This window comes from Lynx rufus, unplaced genomic scaffold, assembly GCF_022079265.1.
Source record: "Lynx rufus isolate CCGP_SWC_20201006 ecotype Redwood Valley unplaced genomic scaffold, mLynRuf1.p SCAF_2, whole genome shotgun sequence".
Taxonomy (NCBI): Eukaryota; Metazoa; Chordata; class Mammalia; order Carnivora; family Felidae; genus Lynx; species Lynx rufus.
In genome coordinates this window covers 26,573,899-26,594,879 of record NW_025814834.1, presented here as the reverse complement: position 1 = coordinate 26,594,879, position 20,981 = coordinate 26,573,899, and the positions used below count along the sequence as shown (strand labels likewise).

Here is a 20,981-nt window from a genome sequence, read left to right as displayed (position 1 = left end):
CTCGAACCCACAAACTGTGAGATCGTGACCTGAGCCGAAGTCGGATGCTCAACCGACTGAGCCACCCAGGCGCCCCAAGATTTTATTTTTAAGTAATCTCTATACCCATCGTGGGGCTCGAACTCATGATCCTAAGATCAAGAGTTGCATGTGCTACAGAGTGAGCCAGCCAGGCACTCCACTATTCTAATATCAACAAGTGAATGTGTTATGTGTTGGGACTGCTAATCATCATGAAAGTTCTAAATATGCTATTTGGTTTAAGTAGAATTGGTGTTTAACAGTAAATATAAAATATTGTTTTTCTATAGTAGCACCATTAGTTTTCAATCATCTTTATGGCTGCTATAAAATATTAATAGCTTGTACATAAAAAGCAAGTAATTCAAAACTGCTTTACACGGTATTAACTCAGATATAAAGGTACCTGAATGGCTTTTGTTGGTGACACCAAAAAGAATTAAATATGAAATTTGGGGACTATCATACATTCAACAAATGCACTACTGGCCAAACCAGTTTAGGGAAAAGAGCTGATAATAATTATCTATTTCACTTTTAAAATCTTAACTTTAGTCTTCAGAGAGCCCTAGTCAAAAATGTCTTAAGTCCCAGTTTGTAAGCATTCTAAAGATCTTCTGAGAAAGATTTAAGATATAACACTACTCTCAAATTAACAGGTCCAATCTCATATCCTGAAGTTATTTTCTGTAACAAGTGTATCAGCGGTCAGTCATAGTCTTCTCTTGAGAAACAGCCATGGAGTCAGGCTATCATGTCAAGGGTGAGCAGAAGGTATAGATGATAGGAATATCAAATTGGGCACAGGGCTGGCACAGAAGTGTCAGGTCAGGAAGAAGACAGGTTTCAGAAGCTGGTTGACTTAAGAAGTCATCAAGTCAGGATGCTAGGATCCAGGAAGGCAGGACACAAAAAGAGGTTCTTCTGGCAAGTTAGAAATACCTTTAGGCAGATAGGTATATTGGTTCCTTAAAAGAGACAGGTTCTGTAATATCTACAGAATATTAACAGCTTTTATTCCAGGACCCTGACGCACTGTTAACCTGGCCCTCTATTTACAATTCTTTAGTTGTTAATGAGTCCTTAGTTCCCCTACCCACAGGAGACTTAGCCCTAAAGAAGGGAACCACAATCTCTTTATAGACTGACAGCAAACAGCTTTTGAACTGGCTAGAGGCTCACAGGTTGGGTTAAAGATAAACAGAAAACATGCCACTTGTTCACTAAATGTTGTTGTATTTTCAAGTTTCTCAAGTGACTGACACAATACCATCAAGGGGAAAAAAGTTTTGTTTTTTTAAATTAAGTATGTTCCTAGCTGTAGACAATTCTTCCTTAATGACTTTCAACACTCTCTGTTAAGCATCCTTGCAAAGTGTCATCAAAATTTATTCTTCTCAGGGTGCCTGGGTGGCTCAGTCTATTGAGCATCCAACTCCTGATTTCGGCTCAAGTCATGATCCTAGGGTCCTGGTATTGAGTCCTGCTTAGGATTTTCTCCCTCACTCTCTCTCTCTCTCCCTCCCTCCTTCCCTCCCTCTCCCCCTCTCCCCACTTGCATGCTCTCTAAAATTAAAAAAAAAATTATCCTTCCCAAATAAATGGGGAAATGTACTGAAATTCAGAGATGTGAAATCTGTTTATTTCATAACTAATGTGTAAAACACATTATTCTCACCAAAGCTCATTTGGTACATAAACCAATTTTATAAATAATTAATGAGGTTATTGTAAAGGGTTATTATAAATTACTGATAAATTCAGTTATTTTCCACAGTGTTTTACATTAAAGAGAGAGTCAATCAATTAAACTCAATGAAAACCAGAACAAGAGAAAAATGAGGGAATTTGGAAGACAACAACCCTGCTCAAGAACTCTATAACATAAAGCTTTTTTATCAGGAGATAATATCTAGTAATTAAGCATTACATAAGAATTTAAAACAAAGATATCATTAATAAACCAATAGAAGACATCATCATCACGTGACATTCTTAGAAAAAAAAAAAAGAGAGAGAGCTATTATAATATTGGGAGGAGGAGGAGGACATGGAGGCAAAATCCCAGGACAGGGGAAAAAAACATTTCAGTAAGAGAAGGCTTAATGTTCACACTGAGTTGTAGGTACACCCTGGGAACTCCAGAAACAAAGGATGCAATGGGTCACCATAAAGTACTGTCATGTTATAATTATCAAGACAATATCAATAAGTATTACTATACAATTATCACTGAACTTTTGAAATCACAAACTTATAAGTGGGATAGTAGCAGGTAAGGCAATAAATTATACTTCTGTAGATTTCCAACTGGAAGCTATGACTCAGAGAATAATAAAAATCCCTTTGGGGCACCTGGATGGCTCAGTCAGTTAAGTCTCTGACTTAAGCTCAGGCCATGATCTCACAGTTCCTGAGTTTGGGCCCGACATCAGGCTCTCTTTTGTCAGCACAGACTCCTCTTCAGATCCTCTCTCTCTCTCTTTCTCTCTCTCTCTCTCTCTCTCTCTCCCTCTCTCCCTCTCTCCCTCTCTCTCCTTCCCCCACTCACATGCACACTTGCTCTCTCCCTCTCTCAAAAATAAGAAAAAATCCCTCAAAGGATAGATCCTTTCTGTTTTCTAGGCAGATAGCATAATTTGGCTTTAAAATGAATTAAATAATTGAGAAGGGAGAACAGTGAGGGTGGGTTTACACCTTTCTCCATTTCCACCGTCACTCACTTCCCTAATCCAAGCTTGTGTCCAGAAATACTCCAATAGCTTCTAACTGGTCTCCTTCATCCACACTTTTCCCCCTTCAGTCCCTTGTATACCAATCTTGTAGGAAAACAAATCTTATCCTGCTATGCTCTTTCCAAAGACTAGGTCATCCCCTTTTGAGCTCTGATAGCACTGTTCACCTGTCCACCACAGCATTTTTCATGGTGATAATTTTGCATTCATTTGTATGATTATCTGATTAATGACTGTCTTGCTTTCTAGACTGTAAGTAGTACAGGGAGTGTGTCTGTTTTGTTACCCTTGTATCAGAAGTTCCTGATATTGTACCTTGCATACTGCAGATGCTCAATAAACACTTACTGAATGGAGAAATACATGTTTATCATTCCAGCTCTGTGCTTATATACGGTGCATGGACAACACACACTACACCTAAATAATCAGCTTAGTGAATGAGTAGACATTGAACACTTTAACCTAAGAGCCAAAATAAGTTCTAAACAGAAGGTTATGAGAGAGCTTTTATTAGAAAGATATATATATTCAGATGGCCTTGAGTTCTATTCTAAATCTCTCTTTGGTTTACAAAAGGTAGTTGTTGGTAGTAAAATATGACACATCTTATTTTATCTTATAGTCAAGTATGTCCAACATAAATTTATAAGAAAAAGATGATGAGAACTATAAGATGTTCTGATTTGTAAAAAGAAAAAGGCATCAATCAAGTCTAAAAAATTTCTTCTCATCTAAAAAGTGCAAAATGACTGAGAGCTTTATCTAATAATTAGAAAGTTGTGAATTCACATTAACACTAATTTCTCTAATAGTTATTTAATGACTTTCTGAAATCACTGGTTTTCTATTAAAATCCTAGAAAATCTTGGCAGTTAATATATTTATGGATAATATATTGCATTCAATTTGCTTGTACAGAGTATAAATGGAAAACTTAAAGTCAATTTTAACAGTATATCCCTATACTTTCATTACTACAGGAACCAAAGGCCCAAAAGTCACTACCAAAATCATTTCCTGCTAATATTATGTACTTATCTCACAATAAATAAAACAATCTAAAGATATAGGGACACCTATTAGATTTTGGGTGTTATCTTGGTGGTAGTATTAACCGTAGCAACATCCTGCTGATAGTTGAATTTACTATCTTGTTTTCCCTTGATAGTATTTGGAGAAATGAATGCATCATATACTCAACTCAATGACATTCAGGATGGCATTAACCAATTTAAAATAAATTACATAAAATAGGGCTTACATAAACTTACTAAAATGGTTCACTAGGGGCATTATTTGTCTTCCAAGCAGCAAAAGTAAAACACCTCTCTCAAGTGACCAATGAATCAAGATCAAGATAACAGGCATTAATCTGGTACAGAGAAAACTGTCCTTTTGCCAGGTCATTTCCCCTACTCTAGGTATTAATTAGAAGAACTGTACCCCTTACTCAAAAATACAAGTCTCTTCAACTCTAGCAATAAGAAAATGTTTTGAAGAACAATGTAAAATAGCATTCTAATTAGATATATACCTATTCTCAAGAAATAAAGTATATCTTAATGCAGACATTAAAATGGAAAGGAAATATTTTAAGTAGAAAAAGCTTCAGATATAATGTTAAAATAACATCTAAAAGTGCTTCTAATAGAGCTCAACTATGAAAATAATGTATAAAATGACAGAAAAGAAATACACTCTGAGCAATATGATTTCCACTTTTTCAATATTTTGTGAATTTTCCAATTTTCCTAAAATGAGCTTGTACTGTTTTCTAAACAAAAATATCATCTGGAAATCATTTTTTTTGTATTACAGACTTTTCTTAAAGATTAAAAAAAATCTTTTTTTAATGTGGATTTATTTTTGAGACAGAGAGAGAGAAAGAGAGACAGCACGAGCAGGGGAGAGGCAGATAGAGGAGACAGAATCTGAAGCAGGCTCAAGGCTCTAAGCTGTCAGCACAGAGCCCAACACAAGACTCAAACCCATGAGCTGTGACATCATGACCTGAGCCAAACTCGGACGCTTAAGTGACTGAGCCACCCAGGCACCCACCCTTTAAGATTTTGTTTTTAAGTAATCTCTATACCCAATGTGGAGCTTGAACTTATAACCACGAGATCAAGAGCTGCATGCTTTCCCAACTGAGCCAGACAGGTGCCCTTGTATTAGAGAATTCTAATAGACTTTTAAATGACTACTTGAGAGTAAGAGACTTAGGAGATAATTACCAAATGTAATATGGATTTTGTTTCAATCCTGATTCATAAACCATATTTTACTAACCATAAAAAGATAATTTTGAAGGAAATCTGAATATGAATAGAAATTTCATGATAGCAGCACATTATGGCTAATAATATAAAAATAATAAGCAGATGATAATACCATGGTGGGTATGTTAAAAAGAAGAGTTGGTTAAAGAAATAAATACACATTAGTATTTATAAGTTAAAATAACAATCAATACAATTTGATTTTTAAAAATTCACAGAAAACAATGTGTCAGGAAGGGAAATAGCTGAAATGAATCAGGAAAATCTTGGGAATTTTTTTAAGTAAACTCTATCCCTGATGTGGGGCTTGAACTCACATCTCCAAGATCAAGAATCATATGCTCTACTGACTGAGCCAGCCAGGTACCCCAAAATCTTGGGAATTCTTAAACCTGGGGAATATGTGATTTCATTTTACTATGCTTTCTATATGTCAAACTTGTCCATAATAAAAGGTAGAGAGTAAAAGAGACAATTATAGTGCTATCTGCTATTTTTATCTCTGACTCAACTTCAAGTGGTACTTTTTTTTTTTTTTTTTTTTAGTAATCTCTACGTCTAAATATGGAGCTCAAACTCACAACCTGAGATCAAGAATCCCATATCCTACTGACTGAGCCAGCCAGGTGCCCCTCAAATAGTACTTTGGTTTTAAGGGGTTTTCTGACTTATTTATTGAGAGAGAGAGAGTAGGCGAGGGGCAGAGAGAGAGAGAGCATGAGGGTGTGAGCAGGGTAGGGGCAGAGAGAGAGCAGGAGAGAGAGAATCCCAAGCAGGCTCTGCAGTGGCAGCGAGCTGAAAGAGTCGGATGCTTAACCAACTAAAGCACCCAGGCACCTCTCAAGTGGTGCTTTTTAAAGCATTAAGCAAAGAGACTATGAAACCAATGTGGTGGTTATATTTTTGTGAGAATTGAGACCTAAAGTTTGTCAAACATCTCTAGCTAATATATAGTTTGGGAGATACGGTTCAGATTCTTCAATATAATCTCTTAGCTGTTTTTCTGACATGTAATTTGTTTTAAAGTTTGAAATGGAGACTTTCTGTTTTACTAATTACTATTTTTCATTTTAAAGGAAAATTTGGAAATAGAAAAAAGTTGAAAAAGAATTTCAAAATCCCATCATCTAAACACAAATACAGCTTTCATTAAAATTATAACCTTCAAGTCTTTTTTTCTATGAAATGTTCCTATACAATGGTTTTGGTATCCTGATTCTTCCACGTAACATTCCAAACTAAACATGTTACCATATGATTTTTTAAATACATGATATTCCATCCACTAGTTATAACACTATTTAAACATTCCCTATAACATTAAGTTTTAGACTTGAAGGTAAAAAGAAGACTTTTTACAAAAGAAAATAACTCCTACTGTCATTACTTAAAAAGCACAGCTGGGAAATTTTATTTCCTTATTGATGCCACACATTCTCTATAAAATCAGGTTTTAGAATTACAGGTAAGAAGGGGAAAGAAATGTTTTACAAAAGAAAATAATTCCTACTGGCATTACTTAAAAAACACAGCTGGGAAATTTTATTTCCTTATTGATGTCACACATTCAGCTAATATGATAATGTGTTGCTCATATGAATCCAAAATTATGTTGAAAATATCAGCCTAGAATATGCAGCTAAGAGGGTTTTCTGGTGAGAAGTAACTATTGAAGATACTATAAGTATAAAAGAATTACTTTCTATGTAATTAGTTTGCCAGTTTTACTGCAGTTTTTCAATTATTATACCCAATTAGAAGGAATGGTTGCATTTCATGAGATAATTACCATTAGTGGAAATAAATAGCATGGCAATGATTCATTGGAATTTAATTTCATATCATGTTCTGGGTCTCATTAAGGCAAAAAGAAGCAACAATAACAATAATAAAAATCTAGACATTACTTCAAATAGAAATTCACTTTCTCAGAGATAATAATACCCCATGGGGTAAACAAGGATCCATTTACATTTTATCTTCATTTTCGAGTAGGAGATCTAAAAACTAGTAACTATCTCTGATGATGATAAAATGTAATGCTTCATTTGTTTGAAGACTCAATCTTTTCAGTTTTCTCAGTTCCTGGTGACTCATCTTAGACCCTGGTGCCAAGATGAGTAAAGCTAAAAAAAAACAATTCTAACTTCTGGGAGATACTGCCATTAAATAAGAGGTGGGGATTGGCAATCAATGAATAACAAGTGGGCAAACAGGTAGCCTGGAAAATAATTAACCAAGTGAATTTACTTTAGATATTGTGAGAGAACAGTTCAGTAGGATATTGTAAAAATGACCTGAAATGTCTTTTAAAAATTATATCAAACATTGAGCTAGTTCTATGTGATCCACTAAAAATTAATAAACAGAATAGTGGCCAACATTTAAAAATTCAAAACTTGAATTTCTTCTAACCTAATTATAAACAAAAATTATGATATAATGTGATATAAAGCTAGAATAAGTATGCCTTATTAGAAGAAATAAGTGAAGTAATAATAAAAATCTTCACTTATGAGATTACTTACTTGGCAACCCCAAGTAGCTAGAATATGGATGAAATCACAAAAGCTTTTTAAATAACAAAAAAACCTCACAGAAGTTCACTCCTGTTACTGTTAGGAGAGGCATTCTTTCTTACTAAGAAATGTCTCTTGTAGTATAAATCGTTCTACCACTTTGGTTATCTACTTTTCTGGTCCAGAGTTAAGTTAGATGAGAGGAAACAGAACTGCAGGAGATAACCATGAGAGCAATAACTAAAGCATCAATCTGACAATGGGGGAGAAAAGACAAATAAGTACAATTTTTTTTTTTTTTTGACAGAGAGAGAAAGAGAGAGAGAGAGCAGGGGAGGGGCAGAGAGAGGGAGACACAGAATCCAAAGCAGGCTCCAGGCTCTGAGCTGTCAGTACAGAACCCAATGGGGGGCTTGAACTCATAGACCAAGAGATCACGACCTGAGCCAAAGTCAGATGCTTAACAAACAGAGCCACCCAGGTGCCCCAGTACAAAAAATTTTTTTATGGAATGCTGATTACCTGCAAGAAATCTTGAAAGACATTTCATTCATTCAACGAACATCTATTCTGCCCATTATGTGACTCTCACTGATCTAGATGCTAGGAAAATAGCAGTTAATAACTCAGACTAAAAAAACTCCTGCTTTTATGGAGCTTATATTTTCTCATCCAAAAAGATAGACAATAAACAAGTAAAAAAAAAAAAAAACAAAAAAAAATAAAGCAAAACAATGTCACACTTGTTATTTCATTTGATCCTCACAACAATCCAGGAAGCAGACTTTTTTCTTTTGAATTGTGACTTAGAAAGTTGCCCAAGATCACAATGCTACCAAATGGCAGAGTTGGGATTGAGTCAGATTTGTCTGATTCCAAAGGTATATGCTTAATAATGAATTTTCTCATAGTAACCGATCAGAGTTTAAAATTATGCATTTATTTGAGTATTTGGTTGATGGCATTTTTCTTCAACTAGAGCCTATATTGTGAGGCCAGAAGCCACATGGATTTTTATTCAACACGTATCCCCAGTGCCCAATCCAATGCCTAGCACACTGAGGTCACACAGTCGATATTTTGTGAACTACTAAGTGAATTCTTTTACAGATATACAACTATTAATCTCCATAGTCCCTGAGAATGTGGTCATAGTCATGAGCCTGAGTTATCAAAGAAAAACTGAATTCACCACAGTGTCATCCAAGAAAGGCAATATGCAATAAATTTTACTTCAACAATTCTTGGCTTATTTGAAAGTTTCTAGTGTTTGAGTAGAATCCTCATTTCTCCCACTGTCCCGAGTACCTCTTTCATATTAACTTCTAGATTATGATTTTAAGTTATGTTGAATAATTTGTCTCTATTCACTATGTCTCTTGATATAAGCTAACATAAAATGACTACATCCAAAGCAAATCACAAAGTCATGTGACAAAAAGACACATTTTAGGCTGTGTTGAAATCTTTACATTTTTATTGTTCATTTGTTTCAAAAAAGAGTTCCTCAAAAATAAACACTTAATTGAAAAATATTAGTACTAGAAACTACTTTATAAATAGTTGTGTCCCAGTAAATTTAAAGAAATGAGCTATAAAGAGATTAACTGACTTGCTCAAGGTCACAAAATGTCTAAAACAAAAAGAATATATAAAAATGTATACTCTATACTCTCATAACCACAGGTTACCCCAAAAGAACTAAATTATAAAAAGCACTATTAACTAGTTAAAAATGAATACAAGTTAAAACTTTTTTAGGGGGGCAGGGAGAGATTAAATGTCCCAATATGATCTTTTGAGAAGGTATGTTTTATATAATCTGAGGATAAAACCCAACACTATGTTTACCCTGAATTTTTACACACTTGGTTCAATTACAGGGTACCATACCCACCAGGTAGACCAAAGGTAGGACAGCAACTTATATCTCCCCAAGAGACATGATGGAGAAACAGATGATATCTCTGATTTCCAGTATCTATATGATGAGTGTTCAGTAACAGGTGGCCCTACATACGCCTTAAAATCCTTATCATAACCAAGACCACTTTGAAGTACTCTTTTAAAAAAGTAAGGATAGTTTTAAATCAATAACTAGTATAATGCCAGGATATAAAAGACATAACAGACTACCTATAATTTTAATATACAGTTTTAACATATATAATATGTTCTTACATAAGAATATCAATGGTTAACATTATTTGGCTATTTCTTACATGCCAGGCATTGTTATAAGATTTCTGTATGTACTATCTTATTTACTTCTCATACAATCATGTACTATCTCTCAATATTTAACGTTTACTGCAAGACATACCTTTAATTCTCAATGATCTGTTTTGTGGTATACTACATTTTAATAGACTAACATGTACCTTTTAAGATAATATGATTGTAAAAATTGGGTAGGAGTGGGAACTGAATAAGGGCCAAATGTTAAGATTTTATAAAATTTTTGGAGCAGAAAGAATGTAAATATTTAGGCACCATTATAACTTTTAAGAACTATAAAGTAAACATATATTATTTATCACAGTAAATCACTAAATTTCCTATCATTTTTAAGTGTACCTTTTGCCTGTATCTACATTCTGCAACTTCCTATTATTGTACTGCTATTATTAGGTCTGATATTTGAATTAACTTACACATTTCAGTTCATTTCAACTGAAATGAGTATGCACCTCAAAATTCACAAGTGCCTATAAAAGAACTTTTCGATCAGAGGGACAATTAAAAATACACTACAGCTACATGTCCTTTTTATGTTTTTTAGGCATTCTTCATCTGCTTTCCATAAGTATGTATGAATGCTTTCAGTTAAAAAGAATGATTTTTTAACTAGATTAAGACAGATTTGACAGATAAAGGGCAAAGGTTATAAAATCAATTAACTGGATCATTCTCAGGGTAAATGTCCGACTTCAGCTCAGGTCATGATCTCATGGTTCATAGGTTTGAACCCTGCATCGGGCTGTGTGTTGACAGCTCAGAGCCTGGAGCCTGCTTCAGATTCTGTGTCCCTGTCTCTCTCTCCTCCTTCCCCACTCGTATTCTCTCTCTCTGTCTCAAAAATAATAAACATTAAAAAAATTTTTAATTGTTTTTTTAAACCTATTATGGCCACTGTGTTTTCTATTTATCATTTTTAAAGTGTATAATTTGTACCCTATTTTTCTGAACTTATTGATTGTGAAATATGTTACCTATAGATAAAAACATAAAATGTTTATCTTATGTTTAACTTACTAATATGAAGCAATGCCTCACCTATTCCTCTCTATTCTTCCTACTCCTGTCCCATAATCATCACTCAGGCCAAGAAATGGAACATTACTGGCACCTATGAAGCCTCCTCCCCACCACGTGGACTTCCTCTTCATATTTAGCATAGAAAGATAAAAAGTTAAATCAAAATCAGTACTTTTACCAGTGCCCTGAATAATTCAAGGACTTGAGAACAACTTCAAACCATTTTCTTCCTCCTGACCTACATGCTATTGTTGCCACAGATTTTTTTTTCTTTTTGGCCCCACTAGACATGTTTTACTACTGTTTGTTTAAATATACCCATATAATTATTTACCATTTCATTTGTTCTTCATTGTCTCTTGCATCTCCAATTACTCCTCTAGTATCATCACTTTCCACTGCCTGACGCACACCATGGTTATCATTATAATTAGAATTTACTAGTGACATACTCTTCAGTTTTGATTTGTCTGAGAACATTTGTGTTTCACACTCAGGCTTTCAAGATGTTTTCTCTGGGTATAGAATTTCTAGGCTGGCAGTTTTCTTTCAACTCACTGAAGATCCCCTTCCACTGCACTGTGGCTCTTATTCTTGAGAAGTCAGCTGTTAGTCCAACTGTGGCTTCAGTTAAGGTGATATCTTCCTCCTTCCCCCCTCCATTATTGCTTTCAAATGTTCCATTTGTCTTTGTTTTTTCCCCATTTCCTCTGTTTCTATGGACAGATTTTTTTTTTTTTTTATTTGTCCTGCTCAAGAATCTGTGTTTGGCTTCCTGAATTTGGTGTCATTCATCAGATCAGGTAATTTTTCAACCAAAACCTCTTCAAATATTGCTTCTGCTCCATTCTCTATCTCATCTTCAGGTCTCCATTTAAGACTCACTCAATATGTTTCACTTGTTTAAATGACTCTTTGTTATTTCCCACAGTTTTGTCTCTTTTCCTACAATCTGGAATTTTTCTTCTAATCTATCTTCTGTTATATGTTCTCTCTTCAATTGTGTCAATGTTGCCAAACTTACTTATTTTTTTTAATTTTTTAAATATTTATCTTTGAGAGAGAGAGACACAGAGAGACATAGAGAGAGACAGAGAGAGACAGAGAGGGAGCAGGGGAGGGGCAGAGAGAGAGGAGACATAGAATCCTCTGGGATTCCAGGTTCTGGGTTCCAGGTTCTGAGCTGTCAACACAGAGCCCAATGTGGGGCTCAAACCCACGAGCCATGAGATCAAGAGCTGAGCTGAAGTTGGATTTTTACCCGACTGAGCCACCCAGGTTCCCCAAACTTACTTAGTTCTTTAATTTCAGTATTTTTCAGAAGTTTTGTTTGGACCTCTTTCAAATGTGCTACATAACTTTTATAGTTTCTTCCCTGCAGATATTTTCAAGCCTATCTTTTATTTCTAAAATCAGAAGCAGCACTATTTTCTAAAAATTATCAGGGTTTAATAATTCTGGTATCTGAGAACTTTGTAATCTGTTTTTGCTGTTATTTTCCTTATTCTTACTCCTACTGATGTCCTTACATATTTGATTATATTTAACTGTGTGCTGATCACTGCCTTGAAAAATTATTCCTAAGGATTTTCTAGGGCTAAGAAAGAAGGTGTCTTCTTCCAGTGAAGAAGTGAACCTACAATTGCCTCTGCCATCTACCTTGTAGTATGGCCCATTCCAAAACCATTTTAAACTAGGGATTCCTTGGATCACTCATTAATACAAATTTGAACTAAAAATCAATGTGCAAGTCCCCACCATGGTCAGGCTATCTCAAAGACAGATAAGTTTCGTTTTGTTTCTGTTCTGCTCGGGACCAGGGCAACTTTCCCCCATGGTGCCCTATGTGGGGAAGGGGAAACAGTTTTCTTCCTGAGTTACATTTACTCTGAGGCTGTAAACCATGGAGGAAGATTTCATCTCCCTATCAGGTTTTGATTTATCTTCCTCTCACCCCACAAGCTATTAAAACTTCACTTGATTTTTGATTTGGCTTTGATTTCTCTTTATCCCTCCACAAAGCTATCAAAACTCAATTTTGTCAGAATTTGTCCTCAGACAATAGTAGATGCTGAGCTTTGCTTACTTTTCTGGTTTCTTGCTTTTTCTTAGCTTTTGGCTTAGAAATATCATTAACATTCACTAATTTCTCATTTTCAAAATACCTAATAAAATATTCTTATTCAATCCAACAATTCCACCTCTGGATATATGTCCAAAAAATTAAAAAGCAAGGACTCAAATGAAAACGAAAAAAAAAAAAAAGGCAAGGACTCAAACACACATTTCTATACTCATGTTCATAGCAGCATTATTCCCAATAGCCAAAAGGTGCAAGCAACCCATATGTTCACCCAGATATCAATGGACTAAAAAAAAAGTATTCTATACATAAAATAGAATATTATTCAATCTTAAAAAGGGAATGTTGACACATGTCACAATATGGATGAATCTTGATGACCTTATGCTAAATGAAATCACCCAGTCACAAAAGGACAAATATTGTAGGACTACGTGAGATATCCAAAGTAGTCAAATTCACAGAGACACAAAGCAGAGTGGTGGTTGCCAAGGAATGGAAAGAAGGAAGAATGGGATGTTACTCTTTAATGGGTATGGAGTTTCAGTTCAGAAAGATGAAAAAAAAGTTCTGGAGATGGATGATGGTGATTGTTGCACAACAATGAATGTACTTAACTGCCATTAAACATAAAAATGGTTGCAATGGTAAATTCTATGTTGTATACATTTTATTAGGATTTTATTTTTTAATTATTTTTAATGTTTATTTTTGAGACAGAGAGAGACACAGAGACTGAGACAGAGTGCGAGCTGGGGAGGGGCAGAGAGAGAGGGAGACACAGAATCCCAAGCAGGATCCAGGCTCTGTCTGAGCTGTCAGCATAGAGCCCGACACAGGGCTCGAACTCACAGACCTCCAGATCACAACCTGAGCTGAAGTTGGATGCTTAACTGACTGAGCCACCCAGGTGCCCCTGTTTTATCAGGATTTTAAAAGTTCTTATTCAAATGATTAATTTTCTTACCTTCGCATTTACTGAAATACATAAAATGAATAGTATTTATATGCTTAAAAGGGACATCTTCAGAAAGTACTTTCTAGTTAAGTGTCAAGTTTGAATAACATTAAACTAATTAAGTCCTTATTCGTGAAAACCTTTGAGTTTTAAAGATTTTTTTTTTCACATTTTACATGTGAAGAAAAAAATAACAACAATGCTGAAAAATGACAAAGATGTAAGAACTAAATTTAGGCCTCATTCGGCATTTATTTACTTCCAGGATCAAAAGGCTCATAAATAGATAAATTTCACCTTCCTTCAATACAGATATCTTTAAACCAAAGTTTTTTTCATATATTACTGTAATATAAAATTGTGTGTCCAATTAATTTTCTAAATCTATGGTAATATTCTCAAATGTGAGTACTAAAATAATCTGTTAAATTTATAGAATTTCACTATTATGCATTTGCTTATTTTATAAAAAGTTCAATTACAGACTGCTTTTAAATCCTTACTAGTTCTACAAATATCAGTTAAGTATCTTTTGCAATATAGCTAAAGGGTTAACAAAAAAAAAGAAAACAACTTAGAAACCACAAAACATCATTCTCCAGGGGTAGGCTGTTCATGCTACAAAAAAAGGAGGAGGGGCAGAAAGGGAAATGAAGAGAAGAGAAATGTTTGGTCAATGTCTATCCAAACCTTTACCTAACTCCTATAGCTTCCTTTGCCACTCTTGGCTAGTCACTTTATATAAACAACTGTGACTTCATCCGTTTTAATCTCTGTCATGCCACTCTCTAGGAACACATGTATTTCCACCTGTTTAAAGGCCCCTCCATAACTTTATGATATGTATTCCTATAGTTACCATCTCTAGCTCTTTTCCTTCATTTTAATAAAGATACTTACATTTCTTCCATTTTAAAAACAAAATACCTTTCTTGACCTTGTACATCCATTTTATTTTGGCCTTTACAGCAAGCAATTTTGAAAATGTAACCTTGACTCCATTGTAGTTCATCTCCAATTCTCTTACTAGCTCACGCTTGTCTCTCTCCATCATGCCACTACACTGCTTGTGCTAAGGTCTCAATTTGTAACTGACAAAGCCAAGAGACATTTTTTAGTACCTCCCTTTGGCATGTGAGACAACAATCACAAACCCTCAAAACTTTCTACTTTTCCTTCAGAGTTATTACTCTGTTATCTGCAATATGTTCCAGTTTCTGTGTTCCTGGTTAAATAGACTTGTATATTATGGAATATATTTATCACAAACAGAATTTTTACAAAAAATTTAATGAAACCAGAAGTATCCCCCAAATCTTTTGTTTCACACAGCAGTTTGCTGGTTATGTGGTAACAAAGCACTTAGAAACAGTTAATAAACTTAAACATAAATTATACATTTTAAACAAAATCTCTAATATTCTAAATTTGCCTACTTTTTCTTTAAATGAAAGGTGGCTATATTACATTTTCTAGCAAATGTTATAAAATCTTTTCTTCACAAGAAATGTATTTTGACAACAAATGTGAGAATGCTTTTTGAAAGGAACTCATGTTATATAGAAAGCATTTTGAAAAAATGCTGATTATTGCCAAAAATAAATGAATTAGTAAAATTAATAAAACTAATGAAAACACTTACATATCAGCATACTTCAAAAAGTTGGAGAGCAAACTTTAATCTGGTCTTAAATCTAGCAAACAAAGAATTTAAGTAGATTTTGAACCTGTTATAAACTTTTTTTTTCCTTTTTTTTAGTTTTCCCCCCAGGCCCCTTCCTAAACTTTCAAAAACAAACTTTCCAATTAATTTGTAGGAATAAATACCTGAGATCAGGAAAGATGGCAATTACTAGCAGATGTCAACAACAACCTCTGAACTATTAGTAGACAGAATTGAAGAAGTATCATGATTTAGTAAATAAAGCCCATGTTATACCTCTTTCATTTGGAACCATGTTATCTTTATGAGCTATCTTTTCAACTATGACAGCTATTAAAATCAAATATTCAAACAACTTCACACAATTCCTTTATTATTACATATTTTAAATTATTATGTTTCACCTATGAGACTGCAAGTTAGCTAAAAGTGGAGACTGTCTTCTTCATCTTTGTAACCTAGAACTTTGACTATATGACATACAGCAAATAGTTATGCAATATGCTGTGTGAATGAATAATGAAAAATATAGGCAAGTACATTAAAATGAAAATATGTACACACATGCATATTTATGTAATAGTGTAATACCTGGTTAGGTAAACAAGTGTTACCTAAAACGGGCATGGCCACAAATCACAATGTTTGCACACCAATTTAATGGTATTTAATGGCTCAACTTGTAATTATGACTTTCTTTTTGTTTGTGTAATTATGACTTCCTTAATTAGCATATGTTTTCATAAATGAAGATATCAGAGTTGTCCTACACAATATGTGAGAATCTGCTTTCAAAGTGAATCATCAGTGATATAAAGAATGAATATATAAAATCAACAAAAATAAAGTGAAACCAACAGAAGAACTTTTTCCGTAACACAACAATGAATAAAAGACTCAGCACAAATGAAATAGTGAAAGTATCAAAACTTAGATTTTCAAAATAACAAATTAGAAATAAAACCCAAATAACACTATATTTAAGATTCAGTTTATATCCACTAATCTCATTAAGAATGTGATAGCTACTCTGCATCATTTTTACCATGGTACAAATGTTTCTTTCATGTCATATTAAACAAAATTTAACAATAAATCATATAATTATTAATATAAATATTTCCCAATACTAAATTATACTCAGTCCTCTATGATAGTTAAAGGAGCCCACATTACAATTTTATTTGAAAAAAATTAGATGTTCACACAAAATAATATTCTATTAGCATCTTTAATTCTAATTGAATCTTTAAAAGAGAAAAATAAGGAAAATAAAAGAGAACAAAAGCTGTTCCCAAAAAAGAATTATGATCCCATATATATGTAATTGTCTATCTGCTGATAAACGTAATAAATTGCTAATGATTACAGAAATTTTTATATTAACTACATTCAGAAAAAATTTTTTTCCTTATAAAAGCTGAGATACAGATTAAGTGAAACTTAAACTGAATTTTGCGGATGAAATCTATCCATCTTCTGTGTCCAAAATATATCTAGCGTCTTTTTTCTTAAAATGCATTGAAAAGGCCATATAGAGCTACAGAATAGAAAATGTACAAAATGGAACGTGTGTTAAATAAAGCAGTACTTCTTTAACAAAGGGTATCGCAGTTTTTCTTTTTCAGAAACGTTAAACATCCTGGAAAACTTTCTCCCTCGTTCTAAGGTTTACAGTAATCTTAATTATGTAAGTTTGATGCTATCTAAAAATGTATCCATGTTCTATTGATTGTACTCTAATAGTGCTTAAGAAGAAAAAAGCAGCTATACTACTTAAAAGATCAAAAATAAAATAAAATAAAATCACCAAAGTCAAATTTAGAAACCAAACTATCTCACTGATACCTACCTCCTGGAAATGCCATTCGCTAGACATTTATGGCTACAGGATTTGGAGGATAGGGGTGATGAAGTTGGGGACAAGTTGAGAGGGGCAATCAGACTGTTGATGATTTCCGTCAACTGTGCACTCTGCAAGAAAACAAGTAACCTTTTACTACTGCTAAGCAAGACGTGAGTTAAGTCTCACACCTTTAGCACCTACTAAATGCTTGACTTTTCATGAAACAAGTAAATGCTTGTATTTTAGTAAATATTTTAATCTCCAAAGATGATTTATGTCACTACTAATTTTTCCATTTATTATAAGTATGTTCACATTTTAAAGTAGTCCTTTACCATATCCATTTTTGTTACAGGTCATTTATCTACTCATCCTATCCTCTTAAAACATTTGAATTTAGCTAATAGCATCTACAAAATATTTCCTTTGAGGCAGCCAAGTTAATAATAACAAAGTCATAGCTATAATTTATGAAGTGCCTACTATGTGCCAGGCACTATACAAAGCACTAAACAGATTATTTCTAATCTTTACAATTAACCTGCAAAGTAATTAGTATTAGAACTACTGATATTACTATTAAAATCAACTACAGCTGAGGAAATTGAAGCTTGAGCAAGGATTATAAAGTTGGTAAGAAATTCAGGCTTGAATCCAATGCCACACTGTTTCTCAATATTTTTCCTAATTCAAAAATATCAGGGTTTTTTTAGGTACTCCAAATTTTCATTGACCCTTACTCCAAATTTAAATATACATAATATATTTGTAATATGTAATAAATATTAAATTATCCTAAAACAATAACCTACAACAATTACAATAAACATAGGCCACGTCAGTGGGAACAGTACGTTTCTACAGAAGAATGACAACTATTTTCATTACATATGTAATCTGTGTTTATTGTAGAAAAAGGGAAAGTATAGAGGGGCTTAAAAAGGGAAAAGAAAGTCTCTTGCATTCATATTTCACAGAGTAAAAACACTGCTAATATCTTGGTATATATCCATCCCTCTAGACTAAGTTTTCTGAGTATATGTGAGTAAATACAACACGCATACACACACACACACAGTTCTAATTTAATCGTGTCACATCAATTTTCTAAAACCTGGTTTTCTCACTTACTAATGTATGATTCTATTGTTTTAAATATGTAGACCTGTGTCACCATTTTTATTAACTGAAAGATATTCCTTTATAAAATAGAGGGGCACATAAAATAATTATTTTAAATTTTTCATTTGTATGAAACTAATAACATACTATTAGAAATAATGAGACTAAAGAATATAATAGAACTAAATCTAATATTTGAATTCTTCAAAAAATCTTTGAAAAGGACCCTGAAAATTTTTTACCATTTATTTTCTTAAAAAGTAATACATACCAAATGACTTCATTTTAAAAATTATCACTCATTTTTCAATTAAAGCTCATTTTCAAAATCAGTACAAATACAGTCTTTATCCACTTGGTAAGCATTCATTAGTTTAGTCATACAAAGAAATTTATAAAGTATCCCATATTTTTCAGTCCAAAACAGTGATACACTCTTTTCAATGTTCCACTGCCAAAAATATCATTAAAAATCTTCTAAGCCCCCTGGAGGTAACCGGTTAGGTACGTGTGAATAATTGGCTCAAAAGAACATTATAACAACCAACTCAATCCAGCCCGATAAAAATCACAAATATCGGAGTCCATGTTTGGGATAAGAAATTCATAATAAAAATGAGAAAAAAGTAAAATTAGGAGAGGCATAATTTAAACTCTTAAGATAAAAACTAATCAACTCAAAGTTAAAACACTTACTAGCTATTGCATAACAAGGTTCTTAATGTAAATACACCAGTTTGAAATTTAAATTACCTAAAGTTCTAAAAATTTAAATTACCTAAAGTTACCTTTTAATTTATGAATAAAATACATTATCTAATAATGCAAGTATACATTAATATTATAGACCAGTAAGTTGCTTTTTAAAACTCATATCAGTGTACAACTTAATAGTGCCTTTAGTATTTTAATTGCCAACTCTTTCATTGTTTTGAGATACATAAATAAATTTTGTTTGGGAAGCGAACATTTCTCTAATAAAATTAATTCAGGTAAGTCATCAATACCGGATCTATATTCAAGGTCCACTATAGTCAACAAACAGTTATATACCAACAGGTTATCTTAAGAAAAATGTGTGTAGTATCAGGGTTGCCAGGCCTGCCACTTAATTCTCATCCCTCTTCAGCAGCATTTGTAAACAATTTTTTAATTGACTACGAAAACATTATTAGCATATGTTTCAAGAGCAAATGACCTGTTTATAGGCAATTTACTAATGACCTCTACAAGAGATTGCTGGTGTCCCTTTCTGTATCCTTTTGCTCTACTCTTCCTATACCTAAAGCCATTACCATTGTTCTCACAACTCCCGGTTCCCTTCTCTTCCAAAGCCTCTGGCAATCCTGTCAGCAATGGGACCAAAAATAAACATGTGATACCCAGGGTCAACTTCATGGGTGAGCAACCTGAGCAGTCACACAAGGCTGCACTCAGAAGGGTGCCATGCTTGCTTAATGCCCTGCTGCTACTGACTTAAAACTCTTCAAAATTGTTTTTAACAAAGAGCTATGTGATTTCATTTCTCACTAGACCCTGTAAATTAGCCCATTCTGATATTAATAACTCAGGTCTAACAAAACAAATCGGTGCTAACAAGGAGAAAAAAAAATATTAAAAGAATCTCTTTTCAAAGGATAAATAATGAACTACAGGTAAAAAAAAAAAAATAAAAACGAAAACAAAAAAACAGAAGACCTGACTGACCAAGCAAGTACATTATTCTGGAGTGAGAAATAATTAGGGCCAAACTGAAAGGGTAGTGATCCTATGGGATGAGAGAGAAAAGAGAGTAAAGTGGGAACATAAGCAACACTACTGAAAACACCACCTATCTGGTAAAGTGCATTCCAATTTAATATCAGATGATTATAAAATAACTTTCTGAATTACAAAAGTCATAAAAGTAGTTTGATGATGCAATTCTGCAATTAAGGAAAACTCCAGGCAACTGTAAATGCAACAAATATGGGGGAAGAGGCGTTGCACCATACCCTGATTTACCGGAAATAAAATAGTAGTAACCTAATACTAAATTATTTCACAATATATGTCAGAAAAACTTAGAAAAATTAGATGTGGGCAGGCATGAATCCACCTTATCCACTGGAACAAGGTAATCATGCAGCTGTGATCCCAACTGGGTCGATTCCAGCAGATTCAGATCAGCTGCAAGTTAACAAACTCCCAGAAAGTCAGGTTTGTTCAAAAGCCACCAATGTCTAAATAAAAATAAATGGTATGATTTTAAAGGATAGATACAGGAAAAAATAATTAGACTTCTAGAGTCAACCATAATAGAATTTAAATATCAGGAAAGGCTTTAGAATCAAAGTAATTTGTTAGGGGCTAATTTGCCATTTATTTACACGACCTTTTTTAAATAAAGGAACTCATATTCTGATATCTTTCATTAAAAATCTCTATCAATAAATTGATCAAACAACTATTCAGATTCAGATCTATTAAGTGGTATCACTCCTCTTTCCCCAGG

At 33.5% G+C, this 20,981-nt stretch overlaps 1 protein-coding gene across 7 annotated transcripts in view; it reads right to left on the bottom strand.

Moving 5' to 3' along the window:
- KANSL1L (KAT8 regulatory NSL complex subunit 1 like) overlaps positions 1-20,981 on the bottom strand; it is a 130,923-nt gene that overhangs the window by 62,027 nt on the left and 47,915 nt on the right. For all 7 annotated transcript variants that reach the window (XM_047085517.1, XM_047085515.1, XM_047085518.1 and 4 more), the window contains exon 5: positions 17,372-17,493. In XM_047085517.1, coding sequence (XP_046941473.1) covers positions 17,372-17,493 — 122 coding nt within the window. The remainder of the gene's footprint in view (positions 1-17,371; positions 17,494-20,981) is intronic.